The sequence below is a fragment of the Dermochelys coriacea genome, chromosome 2 (assembly GCF_009764565.3).
Source record: "Dermochelys coriacea isolate rDerCor1 chromosome 2, rDerCor1.pri.v4, whole genome shotgun sequence".
Taxonomy (NCBI): domain Eukaryota; kingdom Metazoa; phylum Chordata; order Testudines; family Dermochelyidae; genus Dermochelys; species Dermochelys coriacea.
Genome location: NC_050069.1, coordinates 107,056,062 through 107,077,945, shown reverse-complemented (window position 1 = coordinate 107,077,945; position 21,884 = coordinate 107,056,062). Strand labels below are relative to the sequence as shown.

Sequence of the window (21,884 nt, the reverse complement as noted above, 5' to 3'; positions counted from 1 at the left end):
CAGTACCTTACCACCTCCATTTCTTGTGAGAGAGACAGCAAATTCTTACAATCTCTAGGAATTAGCCCAAAAGTTAAATTTGTAAACTAGGATTTGCTGTGGCCCTTTGGAGCACACACTTCTATATTAGAATTGGAGTAGCATATAGTTGCCCCAGGCCATTGTGCTAGGAGTTGTACATTCAGATAGTAAGAGACAGTCCTTGCTTCAATTAATTACTAATCTAAATAGACAAGCCAGACAAAGGGTGGGAAAAAGGAAGTATTATCCTTGTTTTACAAATGGGAAACCTAAGCACTAGGGATGAAGTGACTTTCCCCAGGTCACTCGAAGTCTGTGATAGAGGTTGGAATTAAACACATCTCCTGATCCCTAGTCCAGTCCCTTAATGTCCATCATTCAAAGTGTAACAAGTAACTGACTGTGTTATTAATTTCTTCATATTTTGTGTCATTTTACACAGTAATAACAATTTGATACTATTATAAGGTTATTGACTGTCATTGCACGTTGCCTTCATTAACTTGTCATATATAGGTCTAGTTTTGACTTTAAAAGAGCTTGACTGACAATCATCCCTGAGACTTTTGATTTTGTAGCACCATATACATTCAGAGTACTTGGCATGTTGACCGTGTCTCTCTCTGCTGTAATCAGCATTAGCTATCTGTCCCCGTAAAGGTGTATTTGTCAGTTCTGCAGGTTATAATGTCTCTTTGCTGGGAAGAAAGGTATTCATCCCATTGATACTGGCTATCATAGGCTACAGACAGACAAAGCATTTTTAGGGAGTTATGACCACTTTCATAGTCAAAGTTGAGAAATGCTACTAAGGGTAAATTTCAAAAGTGCCTAAGTCCCATTGCCTTTTAATGGGACACAAGTCACTCCATGTGCTCTTGAAAATTTTATCCCAAATCTGTAATGCAGGGGCTCTCAACTTTTCCAGACTACTGTACCCCTTTCAGAAGACTAATTTGTCTTGAGTACCCCAAGTTTCATGTCATTTAAAAACTACTTTCTTTCTTCAGACATAAAAATACAAGTGTCACAGCACACGATTCCTGAAAAATTGTTTACTTTTTCATTTTTACCATATAATTATAAAATAAATCAAATGGAAAATAATATTGTACTTACATTTCAGTGTACAATATATAGAACAATATAAACAAGTCATTGTATGACATTTTAGTTTGTACTGACTTCGCTAATGCTTTATATGTAGCCTGTTGTAAAACTAGGCAAATATCTAGATGAGTTGAGGTACCCTGTGGAAGATCTCTGTGCACAGGGATACACATACCCCTGGCTGAGAACCATTGCTGTAGTATCCTAACAAAAAGAGGATAGATCGCTCTTTGTCCCTTGGGAAGCTCTTTGTCCCTATGTAAAGCAGAAAGTGGCATTTTGATAACTATTTAGATGGGTAATTGGGACAGAACTTATCCAGTAAGACTATTGGCTTTTAGTTGAAAAGGAAAAATGATGAGTAGGGACAGTGCAGTAGAAGCTTAGTGAGTTGGCTGAAATAAACTATGTAGCCCACATTGGAAGAATGGGGTGCATATAATAACCAGAGGACTGGATTTTTTGGTTTGGCAAGGCTTGTCACCTTAAAGTGGCAGCCACGGGAGCATAACCCTTGTGTTTGGGGACTTGTCTGCTGGCAGAAATCTGGCAGAGTTGTCTGGATGGTTTCCTGGCCCGTGCCACCCTTCCATCACTAAAGGGAAGGAGGGGTATGCTAGGAAATTTCAGTCCGTGGGTATGGCACTATGAGGAAGGGACATAAATTAGGGTGGAGTGTTGGATCAAGCCCTAAGACAGACAAAAATGTGTTGATAACAGTGGCTAAAGGATAAGAGAAGAATGAAGGAGGAAATTAGTTGTAAAAAGTTAAGGCTCAAAACGGTATAGGCCATGCTAATACACAGCACCTTCTCCTTAATGAGTGTCTGTTTGTTGACCTTCTGTGTATGCTGCAAAGCCTATTTGTTTGAGCAGGTACTGATGGGGAACTGATGCACATGAGGGCAGGATTTCTGGGAAGCGTGCTGGTGATTAAACTGTACTGATCACACAACTAATGATCAAATAATGTGGTCAGAGGGAGAAATGGGCCTGCTTTGGACAGTTTGTTTTATAACTCCTATTTTGCTATGTTTTTTTTGTTTTTTTTTTTACAACATATATAATCCCAAAGACATTCAGAGCTAGGATGGGCATCCCTTGGTGTAATATTGGATAATGTATAAATAAAAGATTGCTGTTGAAAGGCAGCAAATTGTGTAAATAGATGTGACTAAGGGAAATACTGTACATGTCTGCAACTGGTAAATTTGGCCATTTCCATTCATTCCAGTAATTGGGTCATTTTAAGCCTGTGAATATGATGTTAATGTAGGAGATAATATAATTGTCGTCTTTTGTTTTATTTTCTTGCAGAGATTTTGCACAGAAACTGGCCAATGCCCTAACCCATAATCCTAACTCAGGACTTCATACAATTAACCTTGCTAGCAACCCTCTTGAGGACAGAGGTACTATAACATTTACATTTTTCCTTTTATACAGTCAGAGTAATAGGATTAGTGCTACTTCATTCCCCTTTGCCTGAATAATAGAGCATTGTGCTTGGTGTAATTGCATCATAAATATCTGTTGCTCATAGGTCGATGAGAATTGCTTTTCTTCTTTTAGTTTGTAAATGTCCATTAGTTTGAGATTTACCAATAGGTGTTGAACGGTTTTAGTGTAACCATGAATTTAATTAAAGTTGGGCTTGTTTGGCTTCACCGAGATCACTTTTAAGATAACTGATGGGGGATGAAGCATTGTGCCTGAGGTGGAGAGAGAAGAAAGGGTTTCAAATACTTCATTCTAAAAAGTAATAGAATTGGTTTAAGGCCCGTCTGAGGGTGAGACACAACTTTGTTCCTTGGGTTATATATTCCAGATGTTTTCTAGCAGATAGAACTACCTCTTTAATTCATCTGTGCTTAAATAAATATTTCTAAGTGCATTGAAGCTATCAATTTTTGAGCTCCCTTCTAGTGTTCAATATTGCAAAAATTTAGCCCCATCAGTGCAGCCCTTACACTGAGTATCTACATAAGTCTGTCCCTTTTCAGCAAAACGATCCCGTTGACTTCAATGAGAGACAAGCACATGCTTAAAGATTCAGCTTTACTGAGTCTAGGCCCTAATTTCCAAGTGATTTCAGTTTAGACTCAAGTCACTCCCATCTCTTCTTTCTTCTCTTTCCACCCACCACCCTAAAAACTGAAAATCTTATTTTTAAATTAAAATAAAATGTTCAGTCTAAGCTTGATCCTGGAAGTACCGTGCCTATGGAATTCCTGTTTACTTCACGTAGGCATACCATGCAAAGGGCATTCTCACGATCACATCCTTAATGCATCATTTGTAGGGCTGCTTGAAAAATAGGAATTCTGTTCTGTGAAACCTTTTGTTTCATATTGTTTTTTGAGGAAACGATTCAAAACAAAAAATTTTCACTTGTCACGGGAAGACGGATGTGGGGGGGTTAGTCTCCCCATCTCTCTTTCTCTGTACAATGGGAAAGGTGTGTGTCGAGGATCCCCCCACAAATTTGAAAATGTTTTAATTGGATTCTACTCTGTTTCAAAATGAATCAAAATTATTTTTTGTTTCAAATTGTTTAGTTGAGAAATTGGAATTTCAAACAATGGGAATATTTTTCATGAACATTTCCATATAATTTGAAAAGCCTCTTTTGAACAATTTTGAGCAGCCAAAGCTCTTTGTAGTAACCACATTAACTTCTTTACAATAAATAGTCATGAGGAAGAAAAAGGCGGTCACATTTTATACAAGTTGTTTTTGTTTTTTAAGAATTGGATTTAGGTTGGTTAAAAGGAAAGCTCACTATGTTTCTTTTTTATTTACAAAAAAAAAAGCATAAGCAGACTTGATATAATGGAAGATCTTTTGTCTATAAGTCAGGCTGGGTATTTCACGTGCTACAAAGAGAACAGTTCAAAACATACAAAAGTAATGACATACAAGAGAAAACATAGGCAAAACAGTTAATTATGGATGTACAAACTTGGATTTTGACCAGTTTCTTCTTAGTTAAATCTTTTCGGCTGAACATTCAGTTAAAAGTTTAGTCTTCTTAAAAATGTGGAAATTAAATAAGTTACTTGGCTATTTTAAATTGCAGAGACATTAAATATAATTTCAGTATGCAAATGTTGCATTTCATTCAATTCAAAATAAGACCTGTTCAGGAGTTCTGATATCTTTTGTGTGCAAATTGTACTTGAGACTGTGTGCGCGAATGGAAGAAACAATACGACTTTGTCATAAGAAAGATGTATGCAAAATAATAGTTAATTACAGATAGGGAATATGGAAAACATCTCTGTTTTTAACGTGTCACATCAACATGAACTGGGAGTTTACCACGGATATTATGTAACAGAGTATTCATTAGTAGTAGTAGTTTTCAGTTGTGTGAATGATAAAGGAGGGAATGAGTAATTTTCCATGCTTAAAATAGATTGATTTTTTTTAACCTTATTGAGCGCCAGTAAATATATTGTATGATTACTCAAATAGAAGATCAGAACAGGTGTTTGTGTGCAGATAATGCCAAAATAATATTTTATTTGATTGAGAGCTAACAATTAGTGTCTGTTTAAAAAAAAAAAACGTGCTGAGTGTAATGGCTTTGTACTATGAACAATATGTTAAATCATGGTTGGATTCCCTTCATTGCACTGTCAGATTTTGTGAGGTACCTGTGGAGCGTATTGGCTGTCTAGAGATGAAATCCTGGTCCTTCTGGCTTGAATGGGGCCAGGATTTCACCCTTCATTTCTTTTAAACACCTTAATGTTCAAAATCATCTCTGTACTTTTGTCTTTTTATCAAGCTCTCCTTGTATTCCTGGTTGCAGCTTGGTCTTTCTCTCCTGCTTTGTTACTGGAACTGATACCGGTTTTGTTGTATGTTGCCAGAAGGGGCAGACTGATTAAAAAAATTTAGTTTCCTGCTGCTCCAAGACTTGAATGGCTCCACTGAGTTTGTTTTTCTCTATTATCACCTTTTCCTAGGTCCTAGCTCACTGGCTCCCAGGGCCTCATGCTAATATGGCTATAAGACAGGGGTGGGCAAACTTTTTGGCCTGAGGGCCACGTCGGGGAATAGAAATTGTATGGCGGGCCATGAATGCTCACAGAATTGGGGTTGGAGTGCCAGAGGGGGTGAGGGCTCTGGTTGGGAGTGTGGGCTCTGGGGTGGGGCTGGGGATGAGGAGTGTGGGTGTAGGAGGGTGCTCTGGGCTGGGACCGAGGGGTTTGGAGAGTGGGAGGGGGATCAGGGCTGAGGCAGGGGGTTGGGGCATGGGGAGAGGCTGAGGGGTGCAGGCTCTGAGTGGCGCTTATCTTAAGTGGCTCCTGGAAGCAGTGGCATAACTCTTCTCTGGCTCCTATGCAGAGGTACGGCCAGGTGGCTCTGCACGCTGCCCCATCTGCAGGAACTGCTCCTGCAGCTCCCATTGGAGCACTGGAGGGGGCTATTGGAGTACGTAGGAGCCAGAGCAGGGCCATGCTGTGGCTTCCGGGAGCCACGTGGTGTCGCCACCAACCCATCGCCCTGGCTGGAGGACCGGGGCCAAGCCGTGTGCTGCGGCCCCCGACCCAGCACCCCAGCCAGAACAGGGAAAGCCTCAGACTCCACTCCCCAGCAGAAGCTCACGGGCCGTAGTTTTCCCACCCCTGCTATAAGATCTCAGCAACTAATGTGGGTGGTGCTGACTGGATTAGAGATTTTGTTGGCTGTAGTGTGAGAAAAGGGGAAAGGATATTTGCTACACTCCAATAAATAGCCCAGGTGCAACAGAACACTATTTAGTCTCCTCATACTGCCTTCCCTCCTTCTTTCTGCCCTTTTGATATCAAAATCATATTTGGCTTTTAAGCCTCCTGAAGAGAACCAGCTACAACCAAGAAGTGGAGAGGACCTGCCAGAGAACATAAAATCCTGAGGCTGTAGCTTACAAATTTTTAATACTTGAGTCTCTTACTTCAGTGGAGCTGAAGAGATTTGTAAAGTGTAGTTGGGAAAGAAAATGTATCAAGGATCCCAACCCAATAGTCACTAGAATTAAATCTGACCCAGGATTAGCAGATCCAAAATTATACCTGCATCATCTTTAATGTTTTTTGCAAAATTTGTGAGATTCTTTGCATGGGTTTTTATGTCATGTGAAATATTTTGTTTCTGCCTTCAGTTGGGGTTGATTTTTATTCCTGATCTTAGTGTGCTGTATTGAGTCTATTGTCACAGGGGTTTTTAAGCAATGTACAGACACCTTATCCATACAAAAATAACCACCTCTTTTTTCAAACAAAAACAGAAGGAAATGTAAAATAAACTTCACTAGTTAATAAAATGTTTAAAACATTGTCAATCGGTGCTTCATTGAAATTTCTCCAGAAGGAAATGTTTGTTAAATAATCCCAGGTATTTTTCACCTTGTTTTCTCTAACAATAAATTCCTACAAAGGTGAAGTGCAGTTACTTGCATATTCTCATAAAATAACCTGAATTCGTTCTTGCAATAAGTTGGTGAATACATCCAGTTACTATTGTATTTTTACAGTAGCCAAAGTAATGCATCCTCATGGCAACAACTTGACCATATACACAAAATATGGCCTGGAGTTTTGGACAGTCTGTGAAAGCTCCATGTATCAGCAGTATACATGCCAACTGCGCTTTTAGAAACAACAAAAAAACCTTGAAACAAAAATTCCACAAATGTCTGAAGTATAACCACTTATGTACTTAAGATAGATAGATAAAAGCATATGATAAATATAGAAAAAATATTTTTATGTCCATTGAAGTAAACTTCGGTATTAGCTTTTTTTTATTATCCGTTTTGGGTTTTGGCACAGAGGCAAGTTTATTCTTTTTAAAGAGATATATGTTCCCCAAGGAAAGCTTAGCTGGATTATAACCTGTGATCTGGTACAGAGAAGTATATGTCGCACCTTATCGCGTTGCTGCAGTTTACTTGTTGATAGATTTATTCTGATAATGAATATTTTATAAATTGGTTCAATCGTTACTGAGCAGGTGTCTCCTTAAATATTCCATCACAAATTTAAAAAGGGAAAATACATTTATGGAATGCAGAACCTGAGATAGAGTGAGAAATTGGGTTTTTGTGTTTCTTCTTTTAGCAAAATGGTGCTGAGTAATATAGTTGGTGCCATAGCCCTAATTCTTTTTTTATTCAGGAAATGGTCTGTTATGTGATTTTGAGACTATAAAGGCCAATATATATTTATCAGTCTAATTAAATGAGATAAGTGACCAGTATGACTAGAATGGAGGCTTCAGATTCCTAAAGCAAGTTCTCTGCTATGTTACTTGCATCAGAATTATTTTATACAAAACACACACTGCTCTGCAGTACTAGTTCAGGTGTACAAAATACTTCAGTCCTTTTTCAGCAACGCCTTTGCCTGTTTATCTACCGAAGAAAGGGTTTGACTCAGTTAGGAAGAGAGGTCAAGGTTAGCTAACCTATATTAGCTAAACTCCATTGAACCTTGACCTTTTTTTCTAATAGACCCAAAGAGATCCTTATTACTGGGGAAGCTGCACATTCACTACTGTTGTATTTAACTTCATTATCATTTTCCTGTGGCGGAACCATAAAGCTTTCAAACTACCCGTGTGCTGACATCATGGCACACGTTACCTTCTCTTTGACCCTTGGTCCTCAAAAACTTAAGCATGCACTGTGTAGCTTTAAGCATGTTAAAGTAAAAAGGACTTGAGGTGGTTGTCATCTACATCTTTGGGCCAACCCTAGAAGAAATTGAATTGTTTTTATGAGGCATTGAACGCCCTACACTCCTTTTACTTTCACTGTGTGGTCTCAGCTTTTACCAGTGGTTCAGAATCCTGAAAGCCACTTGCCATCAGAAAAACTACAAACTTTTACGCTCTTTTTTCCCCCCCCTCAAACAGGTGTGTCCTCTCTAAGTATCCAGTTTGCCAAACTCCCGAAGGGACTGAAACATTTAAATTTATCTAAAACCTCATTGTCACCTAAAGGTATGTTTTGTACTTAACCCTGCACTTCTTCTCTATTTGGTGAATGAGTGAAACGAAACATTTTTGGTAGTGATGGAGCCTGTTGTTATATAATAGTAAAATAATTTCTTGTGTACTGGATTATTTCTGTCTAATTTACCTACTTGTATGGCTGACATTATGAGAGTATCTGAATCTTATTTCTTACCCAAAGTAGGCTTTTCAATTATGGGCCTGATCCAAATCCCACTGAAGTTAGATGGAAGCTTTCCACTGACTAATGTAACACCGACAGACCCCAGTAGTCGGCAGGCAGGATCGAACTGGGGCCTCTGGAACTAAATGCATGAGCTAAAAGCCATATGGCTCTTAGCTAAGGCTGTAGAGCAAACTCATTAATCTCTAAGTGGTCTTAGTGCCACTAGATGAGACAGAACACCACATCCAGGAGTTGTGTGGGTTACACTTATATAGGATTTGGATCAGATCCTATATCATTGAAGAACTGTCTGTGTTTAGCTTATTGTTGAAATAAATATATCTTGCGTTTATGGCTTAAGAAGAGGTCTGAAGCATACAGGGTTTTTTTTTTATAATAGCTTATACTTTTTGTTAAACTTTTCAAAATGCCATTTGTAAAGCTATCGATATATCCTTTTTGTAAGTCATATTTGTAAAATAAAATGGTTTGTGGGTGACTGTTTAAAGATTGCTTTGTGGTGATTGGGGCTTTTAGTTAATTTACAAATTTCTCACTTAAAATAATTGAAGAATGTATAACCACATGAAATATTGTGCATCACTTGTTTTTTCATCCTGGGTAGTGAAACAAAAGATATTTAGATCTTCCTTTAACTGTCATTTCACTTGTAACAGTAAACCAAGCTGTGTTACCATTTTAGATGTTGCTCTTTGATGTGGGAGCCCCCAGTGCTTCTAACTTTCACAAGTTGATCTTTTTTTAAGAAAAGCTCTATCCAACATATTTCTTCAGCATACCGTTTTAGTAGATGGCTCATAAAACTACTGGGGGTGGAGGCAACTCTGCATCTTTGAAAATGGACCTGCTACTAGCAAGTAGCCTTTAAATTGATTTGACGTGTTGTTGTGCAGTGTGTTTTGCATTATGATTCTTACTAGCCCAGTCATGAGGCATGGTTGCTGGAATTTTGGTTCTTTAAAACCTAATAAAACTTTAGTTCTGTTCATTGTGTTAGTAGTCTGTTCTTGGTGACCATCATTTAGTCAAGGAATTTTGACCACCCTGATGTTTATTCTTGGGATAGGAGAAAACTCCAAATATTTACTCAAGTCTTCGGACCAAATCCAGCTCTGGCAAAAGTGCACACAGCTTCCAGTATGTTCAGTCACCTCATGTACTCTTCCTCACTTGAAGCTCCATCATTTGGTCCAATGGCATCTACAATGCCATTTGGGATATTCTGTCTGTTTCCCCCATCTCAAGAACGGTTGTCAGATTAGTCAAGACCGCTCAACCAAATGTTAATCAGCAAGGACAGAGTATTGAAGCAATGAACAAAATCAAAGGGATTTTTGTGGTTTATTTTTAAAAAGGTCTTAAAACAAAAGCAGAGTCCATCTAACATGCCTAATGATGACCTAGTAAGAACCCTAATGCAGACTGCACTGCAATGATGCTCAAATCTACAGAGACCAAGACCTTACCACTGGATATTGTGCTAGGATAACCCTTCAATATTCCTATTGAAAACATGCTGTTCTGACTAAAACGCCTCGTCTTGATACGATATGACTTATCTTGCTATTCATGAGAGTTTGTCTATATGTGTGGTCCCCTCAAAACGGTGAATTTCCTGCCTCCCTATACCTCCACACAGTCTCCTCTTCGCTACTTTTGTGACTGTCTTTACAGCTCCTTTTATCAGTCTGCCCTCCCTTGACTTAGACAGCATTGCATTAATTTAACCTTGTTTTGCATTTGAAGGTTATCTTTGAAACCATAAAGGTTAGAACTATTTTTGTAATAAAAGCCTGTTTTTGAAGTGAGTGATGGGACTCGCTTGGGAAAGTTTCCTATTCAATACTAGACAAGTGGATTTTTCCAGCCTTTTGCTTTAGGGAGATGATAAGCAGCACTTACAATGCTTTTCACTTCTTCCCAAAGCTCAGTATAACCACTTCTTATTGTTTTATCTTACTACTTAACAAATACATTTGATTTGAGATTTCTTTGACATTGATAAGTGAACTGCAGGTAGCAACTTCCCAGATGATCTTTCTTTAAATATGGTGTTTGATAGTTCCTAACAGTTGTTAGGTCTGAGTGCGGTGAAACAACATTATAGGCTTCATTCAGACTGAAGTAGGATCTCTGTTAATAGCACTGTATACAATAAGGGAAGCGCTAATAGAGGTTTAGCAATTTGCAGCTTTGACTCAAATAGAAAATTCCACGTGCTTGGTTCAATTAAATCTCAGCTTTTTGAACCTGATTCAGAACTCACTGATGTCAATGAAAAGGCTCCCATTGATATCATTGGGCTTTAGATCAGATCCAATGACTTTGTCGTTAATGAAAGACTGATTCATTTAAAAACAAACAAAAACCCTAAAGGAGAAGTGATTCTACTTTTTACCCTAGTGCCCCCCAGCATTAACTAGCTCAAACATTGCTTCATTATCCTAGTTCTCAGAATCATTTGCTGCTGTTGAATCATATGCTACTGTTGCTATTCGGATAGGATATAGCATGGTGTTTGTGTGCGTGTACATGCGCATTGCACTGCTCCTTTCTACTTCCGTATAGTAACAGCTGCTTTTAACACTCATTAAAATGGGCATGTGGCTAGAACCCATTGTGCCCAAGTAGATCTGTTAAAGATTCAAAAAACTTGCATTTTGTATGTACAGTGTTCCAGCCCTGCAGTTTGCAGGTGGAATGTGTTTAGTAAAAAAGACTTACCATAAAAAAAAATAAAAAAAAAATTGCAGAGTGAAGAGTGAATATTTGAAAGCTTGGCAGATATATTATCATGTACTGACTCTTTTCAGAGAGAGGCCCATTTCCAAAAATAATCCCTGAAGCCAACAAGCATGCTACTGTACTAATATTGATTTCATCTAAATATTTTGGTGTTTGGAAAACTAGAGCACCAAATCTAAACATATGTAGCTCCTGATTTTGCCAGCTTCCTCATCATATGTTCCTTGAAAAACTATGTCCTTTCTAGCATTAAGAATTTCAATGTATTTTTAACCTGAAAGATGGGCACTTCTATCCATTGCCAATCTGTGTTTATGAAATGGTTGTCTTGTCTGAAAAGCTGCCGACTATTGCTCAGCAATTCAAAGCACTTGTCTTTTCTGTTGCTTTGACCAAACACTTAATAAAATCCATCCTCCTGTTATAGGAGGCAATGATGCTTGTATGTCTAATGGATTTTATAAGGTACTTACTGATTGAGAGGCAGCCTACAGCCATCCGGAATGATTCAAGAGTTCAGTGATAAACTACCATGCCTAATACGCAAGTTACATTTGCTGGAGGTGTCCACTTCATCTCTGTTTTAAATAACTTAGGAACCCTTTTGAAGGGAGTGCTGATTTGTTGGTTCTTGACACACAATTTTTTAGTTTAATACCAAAAATATTTATTTGTTCTGAACAGGATTTAATACTGTACATCAGTGTGTTCAAATATATATTTCCTGATATGTTAGTTCGCCAAATTTTTTTTTGCAATTACCGGTGATTTAACATATTTAACATAATTACCGGTGATTTAACATAATTTAAATGTTTGAACTTCTATGTTTTGTCAACTGCCTTTGAAGTAGTAGTGAACTATAATTGTTAATGTATTTGCCTTCTGCAGATGTTTATTTTATTTAAATATTTTATTTAAATATTCTTGTTTACAATAAGATGTCTTCACTTTACACACAAACTATATTTTAAGTAATGTTAAAAAAAAAACCACTAGAATTGAGCTAAGCACATGGTACGCTAAATGTATCAGAAAGTTGTTCCTAAGGATCTGGTAATACAGGTTAAGGGCCTGATCCTGCTAGATGTAGGGAACCCCTAATGAAGTCAATGGGAGCTGAGGGAGCTTGGCACCTTTCAAGACTGGGCCCTGTAGGAGAAAAACAAATCCTAACAATTCTGATAGCAGGAGACGATTGATATTTGACAGTGTGTTCATTGAAACTGTGTCCTGACAGGGTTTATGCTAATTCTTTATTTAGCCCAACTAAGTTAAATATTGACATTTTGTTGCAGGGGTGAATAGCCTTTCCCAGTCACTGAGTGCCAACCAGCTGATTGCTAACACTCTCACCTACCTTGACCTCTCAGGGAATGTTCTCCGGGGTGATGATCTCTCCGTATGTGTTCCTTATTCTTCTGATTCCTGAAAAAAATGTATATATTTAATGTAGTGTGAGTGGGGAGGGGGATTATTTTTGGGGGGGACATTGTGTTAATTTAACTCAAGTTCTAGTGGTGATTAAAATGACACAGTGGTAACATTGCCTTCCAGTTGTGATGCTGCCTGATATGGGATACAGCTAATAGTGCCAGTCTCAGATCAGACTGCCAGAAAACAGGGCATGTTCTCCAAACTGGTGGTATATTCAATCATAAGATTTCACCAACCCAGTAACAAATGTGTGCTTCCAAAATACTATATTAGTTATTTTGGAGCCACGGACAGTCCCCTGCAGGACCCCTAGCCCCTCATGTATCACCCAGACAAACCAGACTTCTGTCATAAATGATTATTAAAACCAAAATTCGCATATATTAGGTTCTTCTAGTTCCAAAGAACTAGACACGTACCCCAGGTCAAAATATACTTCAGATCTTACCCCAAAATCACGCTGGTAGCCAATCCTTTAGTAACTAAAAACTAAAGGTTTATTAATATAAAAGAAGAAGAGCGTTAAGAGGTTAAAATGAAATCATATACATTACAGTTCATTTCAGAGTTTGTAGATCAGTATAATAGCAATAATGTTAAATCTGCCATCTTGCAGTAAGTTTCTCTGGTTCATCCCAAATATTGGGGTCCTCAGCCCATTGTTCAAAGCTTTTCTTTGTTAGAAATTATAATCCAGAGATGTGGAGCAGGAAAGAGGCAAGGGAATGATGATACCCCCCCAATCCATGTGCATGGAAAGTTACTGTCTCAAACATGGAATCAGGGATCACATGTTCTACATGTCCTGCTGAGTCATTGGGCCTCCACTGTCTGTGTTCCTGCTTTCTGAGGTGACTTTGGGAGGGGCTCACTGGAAGAGTTGATACTCCTTCATGGCCCATCAACCACGGCTGGCTAGTCTGGATGTAAATCTGTCTGGTGGGTGTTTGAGATACAAACACAGCAAGGATTCATAACTTCATACACAATGATAATACACTCATATAAACAGGATAACATTGTTCAACAAATCACAATTTTTCCAATGATACCTTACAAGGCATACTTTGCATAACATCTATCACAATTGTGCAATAGTGGTGATACATCAGTGATAATACTTTAGTGTAGACATGGTCATCTTTCCGTCTATACAGCGTCACACTAGTATAAAGGCAAATTAAGTTTTAAACCAAATTCAACTTACTTAAACCTATCTTCTGTCTAGCAGAAAGGATGTTTTTATGGTTAGTTTGAAAGCTGAAAATAATTGTAATTGAAACCTGAGAAACAGATGCTTATCTGCCAAGCAGCAACAGATTCATTTATAAAAAGGCTGTTTGGAAAAGTGGTGCTATTTGTCAATAAGTCGGCTGGATCTCAAACAGTCTTATTGCACACAACAATGTTAAAAGTTTAAAAAAAATGCATTTGTTTGACTTTTTTTGCGTCTGTATTCAGTAAATGTGTGTATTTTCTAGGGGCAGAATAGGAGAAACTTGTGAGCCTTTGAGTAATTAGCTCTTAGTAAGAGTCCATTGGTCTGATCTTTTGTGTTACTGCCAGTGAGGTCCAGCATTGTTTCATTTTCGGTGTGTTGAAGGACACTAGGCTCAAAATAACTTTTTATTCAGACTTTCTTCATCACATCCATCCCAGTCTCACTTATTCACATGTCCTTGGTGTCCAGGCTGGGATACCTAAGAAATGAAGATTAAGGAATTCAAAATAAGCATTAAAAGAGTCCATTTTCACTTGACACACACTTTGAGTATACAAATTAAAATGCCTTCTGGCTTTGTGAATTCCACCCCAGATTTTCCTTGGTATCTGTTAGACATTCATGTACGCATTTACAAAACACATCATCCTCTGCTTAAGAGAGCAGAACTCTCAGGTTGAGAACTAGAAGAATGTTGACAAATGAGTGCCTTTAGAGAAGCAACAAAAATAAAAATAAGGGAAGAGATTGGTTTACTTAAAACCACATATTTACAGAATTTATAATAAAATTAGTGCGCGTAGCTCAATCAAACAATGGTTGAGGGGAAAGTGATAACTGGCTGCAAGTATTTTAAAGGGTGCAAACACCAGAAGGGAGAGACATTTTTAAGTGGCACAAGGGGATGTATCTAGTACAGAGGTAGGCAACCTGTGGCATGCGTGCCAAAGGCGGCACGCAAGCTGATTTTCAGTGGCACTCACACTGCCTGGGTCCTGGCCACCGGTCCGGGGGGCTCTGCATTTTAATTTAATTTTAAATGAAGCATCTTAAACGTTTGAAAACCTTATTTTCTTTACATACAACAATAGTTTCGTTATATATTATACACTTAGAGAGAGAGACCTTCTAAAAAGGTTAAAATGTATTACTGGCACGCATAACCTTAAATTAGAATGAATAAATGTAGACTCGGCCCAACACTTCTGAAAGGTTGCCGACCCCTGATCTAATATATTAATGAAATGAATTTTAGCAATGTAAAACTTAGGTGCAATACCATGAAAATACTTTTAACAGTCAGATCTGTTAAATTGTGGAATAATTTTCCAACAGAAGTGATGGAAACTCCATTGTTTGCAATATAAAATTAAACTGAGGGTTTGTCTATTCTGGCAATTTACAGGGCTATAACTTTCTTGCTCAGGGGGTGTGAAACCCCCCCCCGTGCCCCCCCCGAGCGCCGCAAATTTCAGCGCTGAAATTTTAGACTAGCCCTGAGCAAAGCATGGAAAATTTACTGTAGGGAATATTCATGCATTGGTACTAGAGGGTCTAGGTGACCTGGTGTGGTAGGGATTTGATTTTTCAAAAGTCCTGAGCACTCTTAACTCATCTTGACTTCACTTGGAGTTGGGGGATCTCAGCACTTCTGAAAATGAGGGCCAACTTTTCTTATCTCTAATTTGTTTGGTTCCTAGACATTAAAAAAAATTGTCAGACGTAGCAGATTCCTTTACTAGGCTAGTGCATAGATAATATATCCTTAATATTATAATACACATCATTCATTAAAATATGTTATCAATTTTACAATATCTCTGAATTGACCTAAGGCACTGGTAATATGTGTTTTAATAAAGTCTTGTCAGAAAGAATTATAAGGTTCAGACTGCTGCCGGCCTAATGTAGTAGAAAGGGTTGACTTTAACTTTCAAAGCTGATTAGCCTTTTTGGAGTATGGTTGCAATCCAAATGGCATTCCAATCTATTCTGAACTAAAATTAACTAACACTTTCTGAAAAATGTTTAGTAAATTGCCAGCTACTCAAGATAAATCAAACTATGAAAGTCAAGAATGTGGTAAATGTGATCCAGGCAGCATAACATCCATTCAGAGAAAATACCTTCAGTCAAAACTGTTGGAGTCCAATTTAAAATAAATGTCTGAAGTTTATTTGAAGAGAGAAAATAAAAATAATTCTGTGTAATATGTACAAAACATAATAATCATATATTTTTTTCTTTTTCTCATTTGAAGAGCCTGTATAATTTTTTGGCCCAGCCAAATGCCATTGTTCATCTGGATTTATCCAACACAGAGTGTGCACTAGACATGGTAATCTTATTTCTTTTGGTGGTTCAAAAAAACACCATTAGTATTACCAACAGGTTTATTGCATATAAACCAAATTCCTCTTTATTTCTCAGGTGTGTGGAGCTCTTCTCCGCGGATGCCTTCAGCACCTAGCTGTTCTCAGCCTGTCCAGGACAGTTTTTTCTCACAGGTATGGGTTTAAATATAGTTATTTCCAACTCCTGGAAATATTTTATTATTCTTTTTTGCACTTCTGCAACAGTTTTTTCTTATGTGGACCTCAAGCAGCTTTAGACTTTCAATTAAGCGCTGTGTGACAGAGGTATTACTTAACCCCAAAGTATGTTCACCTGTGCAACAACTATTTCTCTGCATATAAAAGCCAGGGCCAATGTTAGGGAATAGCAAGTAGGGCAGTTGCCTGGGACCCTGCAAAGCTAAGCTGCTCAGGCGTCAGCCCCAGGTGGCAGGGCTCGGAGCCTTGGGCTTCAGCTTTCTGCCCTGGGTCCCACCAAGTCTAATGCTGGCCCTGATTGGCAAACCCCCTAAAAACTGTTTGCGGCCCCTGAACCCTGGTTGAGAACCACTGGAATAAGCTATCCTACATAATATGCTCACTCTGATCCTGGCTCAGCAAAGCACCTATACACATACTTAACTGAGGTAGGTAGTGCAATTTGAAATGTGACTGTTCCCTTACTTATGGTTAAGCATGTGCTTAAGTGCTTTGCTGGACTGGGCCTTCAGTCAGGCCATAGACTCAACAAAGTGGAGCCCTGCCTTGTTCTATTTGTTCCTTCCCATACCCTTTGGAGCCCTGACTCTTTCCTTTCCATTCCATTCCCTCACGTAGAGCTATTTGCTAGACATCAGTAGAACAAGCTATCCTGCATAATATGCTTGCTCTTTCCATACTCACATGCACACTGAAAAGTAAATCCACTCGGGTTACACTTGCACATACACACGGTTCCAGTGAAATGTTGGCAGACTGTAAGTTTATCATGAAACAAAAACCTAGGGCACTCGCTCAAGGTAAAAATTTAATAGCTAAAGCATATTGCTTTCACCCCCCACCCCAGAAATGGCAGAAGTTTTCCCTCAAACTATCAACAGAACAAAACCAAAAACCACTCCTGAAAGCTGAGCCCAAATATGCAAAATTTTAGCCTAAAGATAAAACTTTGTCACCTGTAATTGTCTGAAAATTACTCTTTGAATTGATATTCTCATGGAATTCTAAGTGTAAGTGTCTACCTGCATTACTATTGTTACCATTTAGATTGTGGTAAAGCCAGTCCTGTTCTAGGCTCTTTCCAAACACTGAGGAAGACAGAGTTCGTGATCCCAAAAAGCGTTAGTACTGTACCAAAGGAATTGACTTATCTGCTTGTAGGCACAATATTCCAGAACTGCACTGAAAATCAGTGTTAGCTAAAAAATTAAACATTAATTTTCAGTGCTTTCTTATCTGCTTTTTTTTTCTTTCTCTTTTCCTCCCTCCCCCCAACTGCAGAATAGTCCTTTCTTTTAGGATAGAGCTGGGCATAAAAGATAATGTTATTTCACAGAGGATTTCAATATTTCTAAATCTGGTTTTGTTCCAATGCAAAACGAAAACCAAAAAGTTCAAAATTCTCTGTGAAAGGGAATGGAGGCAGGGACCCTGGAAGTGCTAGGGTCCCTGTTTTCAAGGCAGTTCATCTTTCAGGCTGCCCCAGCGTGGGGGAATCTTGAGAGCCCAGGCTGCTGAGCAGCTGAAGCTCCTAGAATGTCCAGGCGGTCTCAGTTCCTCATCAGCCCACCAGGCAGGCTGCCAGAAAACTAGGCAGAATTCCAGTGGAACCCTGGAAAATGCATCTTTACTTATCAGGAAAAATTGAAATTGAACAGTCTCTATAAAATGTTTGCTTTGATGTGTTGACCAATTTGAATGAAAAAACTGTTTCCTCTGTATCTTTCGGACCATCTCAATTTTGGGGGCCTGATCTCTCATATTCACTGAAATCAACTGAAAAACTTCAGTTGACTTTAATGGACATAATATGAGGCCCTAATCAAGCTGAAAACATAGTTTAGTAAGGAAGAGAACACTAATTTGAAGAGGAGAATTTGAGTTTGTGGTGGTCGGTACTCAGTTCTGCCCCTGACTGGCTCTTTGATCTGAGAGAGTCAATTACTCTCTCCGGGCCTCAGTCTTCCTTCTGTAAAAAGAAGACAGGCCTCCTGAACAGACTTGTTAAAGTTACTCTTATGAAGCCTTTTGAGAGCTGGTTATGAAGCATTGCTTTTATTTTTATTCTAGGGGATTCAGACTCTGCCATGGTACTGTTTTGCTATTTATGTTAAAAAGAGTGGCAGATATTCTACCCTTTAGATTTTCAGTCTGCAGTGGTGCCCACTGAATATTGAAATTGGAGCATAAAAACAATAGGAATAAATACCAGAATGGCCTAAGTACATTTGCTCCTCTTGAAACCCAATTTTCACATTATATCGATAGTATTTTTATTTATTGTTATTGGAAGTCAGTAGTGACTATTTTTCCCCCCCTTTCCTTTTTTTATTGAGCGTAGTCCTTTTGAGGATATTGACTGACAGCACTGGGGGCAGAATCCTCTCTCTGGAGAGCAGTTATATCACAGGAAATAGCCGTGTAAGCTGCCCTGTCTTTCCAGATCAATATGCCTCAACACTAACTGGAGGCATCACTTCTGCACACCTATTGCTTGGTACTACATTCAAATGTTAAACAATAACTATCTCTAGGGGTAAAAAGTTATTTCCTTCTCATAACAATTTTGACCCTTTGCTTCTCTCCTGGTGTTGTGAATGCCTGTTGACTAGTAACTGGGCTGAAGTCACCTGATTATTTTATGTAGGTCACCAAGGAGCCATTAGTTAATAATACCTTCTGAACAAGAAATGGGACATTCATGAATGCTGTTGAGTCTCCATTTTGATGCCTTTTTGTTTTTGAGCTAATTGAAAGCTACCTAGATACGATTGTTAAAGATTAAGTACATTAATTACTAATAAGAGTGCTGCTGACCCTGACATCATGAATTTGCAATCTGTTGGATGTTCAAATGTTGCTTTTTCTTTCCCCTCCCACCCCCAATTTACAGGAAAGGAAAGGACGTTCCGCCATCGTTCAAACAGTTTTTCAGCAGTTCGCTTGCTTTGATGCAAATCAGCTTTTCGGGGACTAAACTCTCTCCTGAGCCTCTAAAGTAAGTGCTGCATTGATTTTCCTGTGACTTAAAGACACAGTTTGCATGGTTATTTATATACATGTCTAATCCTGACAATGGAGAGGAAAGCAGATCGTGTCTGCACATTATTCAGAGCCCCATTTACGCTTTGTCACTGAGAAAGTGAGTTTCATAATGATCACCCATGCTGAACTGGCAGAGTTGGAATGTAACAGCCTGGCTCGCTGCTAAAGGGCTGGGGCTAGCCATCCCTGATCACAGAATGAGCCACACCTGGGAAAGATCAGGGTGATTGCCATATGAAGAACAGCAGGAGGCCGCAATGAAGAGCACTCCGGAGTCAGCCAAGCCTGTTACATCTGGCACAGGCTGCTGCGGGGACCCCCTCCTCTCAAAGAGAGAAGCAGGGGGCCTGGGAAAAAGTAGATGCAGAAACTGGAGGAAGCCATTTGTCTGCTGGCTGAACAGCACAGTGGACTCGGGCAGTTCTTCTGCAGGAGCAGCAGTAGTGGCAGCAACAGCAGAAGGCACAGTCGGCCTCGCAGCAGGAAGAATAAATGGTTGGGTTTGGGGCCCAAAGGTGATGCAGAGACCACCGCCACCTGCGAAGGATAAATGTCTTTGTGTGTTTCTGGTGTGGAAGACCCTGGCTCAACAGATTCAAGTATTGGTATTGCTGTGGAAGGCATAAGAAAAAAAACAAGCATGAGAGGGCAGGGACCCAGAGTAAGGATCCATCCCAGTGTTTTAGATGTGGCATGGAAGAGTACATTAAGAAGGTCTGCCCCTTGAATAATGGGAAGGGAAAAGCCCTGCAGACCAAGAAAGAGTGAGGGAGAGTTGACAGGTGGAACAGTCTATGTGTTCCCAGTGTGTGTCAGTCCTGTCTACCTATAATGAGAGAAGCAAGTTGGGACGGTGAACTGTGATTGAGCACAGGGGGAAATAAAGCCAGAGTTGACTGCTGGGAATGTGACCAAACTTGGAGGATGCCCGAGAACGGCAGGGTTGTATTAGTGTTTGGGAGAAGAGGGTGAACACAGAGGCTGCGGTGAAAGTGGACATTGCAGTCATGGCAGCCCCTCTTAGAGCTGCCAAGAGTGCAATATAGTATTGGGAGGAGAGGCTTCTCTGAAGGAGAAGGATCAGAAAGAACTTGGTGCCTTGAAGGAGAAGTGGCAAGCCCTGCAAGAAAGGGAGCAGTTAGCAGAGGAGCATCAGATGACTCTAGAGGAGAGAGACTGCCCACTCATTATGCTGAGCCAATTGGAAGGGGAGCTAGAGAATCTGAGATGTCAGGCCCCACAATCATGTTGTCGATTGCAGTGGAACTGTATGGTGTGGGGAAAGTAGAACTTTCAGGTAGAACTTGCCCTGGGGTGGGCAAGCTTCCAAGTGGTGGGAGGCAGGTAACAGGGTGGCTCTTCCTTTAAGGGCTGGAGGGCTGGCCAACCCTAACTACAGAATGAACCACACCTGGGAGATACAAAAATGATTGCCCTATAAAGAGCAGCAGGAGGCCACAATAAAGAGTGGGTGCTCACGCATCAGCCAACCCTGTTACGAAGCCTAGGCTCTCCCCTAGGTTTCTACTTGCCTAGCTAATATTGCTACACACTGCTCTGTCTACACTAGACTTCTAGAATGTGTTAGCTAACATTTTCTAAATCCCAGTGTAAACAGAGACTGTAAGTTGACCTGCGTGGTTGGGAGACCAATTGTTATGGAGGAGATGTGGGAAGCAGGCAGTAACTTAATAGGTGCTTAGGTAATGGCCTGGAATTTAATATAGCTTAAAGGCTAAATCAGTGAGGTGGAGGGGGAGGTCTGGAGCTAGTGATTGGGTTAGGGTTGGAGGAAAAACCTGGGATGGAATCTGCCCAGGAGAGAGAGAAAAGTGGAAATGATAGGTGGTGGGGTGGGGAAATCACAGTGAATACCATAAGCTAAAGAATAGCATAGCTTGTTTTTAGATGCAAATTGATACAGGGAGAGAAGAGTAGATGAGATAAATAAGACATAGTTAATGAACCATCCTGAGGAACTGTGTAACCATTATCCTCCATTCCCTCTATTACGTTCTTCTTTGTTATATCCTGTCTTAAGCTTTGCCTAGACTGGGAAAATGTTGTATTAATTAGTGTTCTTGAACATTGCTTACCACCTAGTGTAGGCAAAGGCATGGTGTTGAAAAACATATTGGTTATAGTTAACCCAGGGGGTGCTCACTGTATGGTGGATATGGATAGCAATGAGAGCAAAGGAAATGTGTAGCCATCAACACGGAGCAAATGTTGTTGTTATGGAAAATGCCATGAGACCTTTTAATGTCCCTATAGAGTAAAAAAGACCAAATGCCCCAATTCTGCATATTTAACTTTTGGATGCGACAACTCACAGGTTTAAAGTTAACCATGTACCTAAGTGTTTGCAGAATTGGAACCTAATGTGTTAAAGCTGGTCTCAAAAAAACCCTTTTCACAATACACCACATGGTATTTAATTATATACTTTCAGTGATATGGTACTATTTATTGCAAACCCACCCCCCCTCTTTTTTTTTTTTTTTTAATTTAAAGCAGTAAAATTGTTTGGCTGTTTCATTATTGTGCTGTTTCTTTGGTT

The 21,884-nt window shown here is 39.4% G+C and overlaps 1 protein-coding gene across 7 annotated transcripts in view; it reads left to right on the top strand.

Moving 5' to 3' along the window:
* Positions 1-21,884, top strand: part of CARMIL1 (capping protein regulator and myosin 1 linker 1) — a 251,772-nt gene that overhangs the window by 127,201 nt on the left and 102,687 nt on the right. For all 7 annotated transcript variants that reach the window (XM_038392027.2, XM_038392029.2, XM_038392028.2 and 4 more), the window contains exons 11-16: positions 2,449-2,543; positions 8,038-8,124; positions 12,367-12,470; positions 15,988-16,065; positions 16,158-16,234; positions 19,173-19,277. In XM_038392027.2, coding sequence (XP_038247955.1) covers positions 2,449-2,543; positions 8,038-8,124; positions 12,367-12,470; positions 15,988-16,065; positions 16,158-16,234; positions 19,173-19,277 — 546 coding nt within the window. The remainder of the gene's footprint in view (positions 1-2,448; positions 2,544-8,037; positions 8,125-12,366; positions 12,471-15,987; positions 16,066-16,157; positions 16,235-19,172; positions 19,278-21,884) is intronic.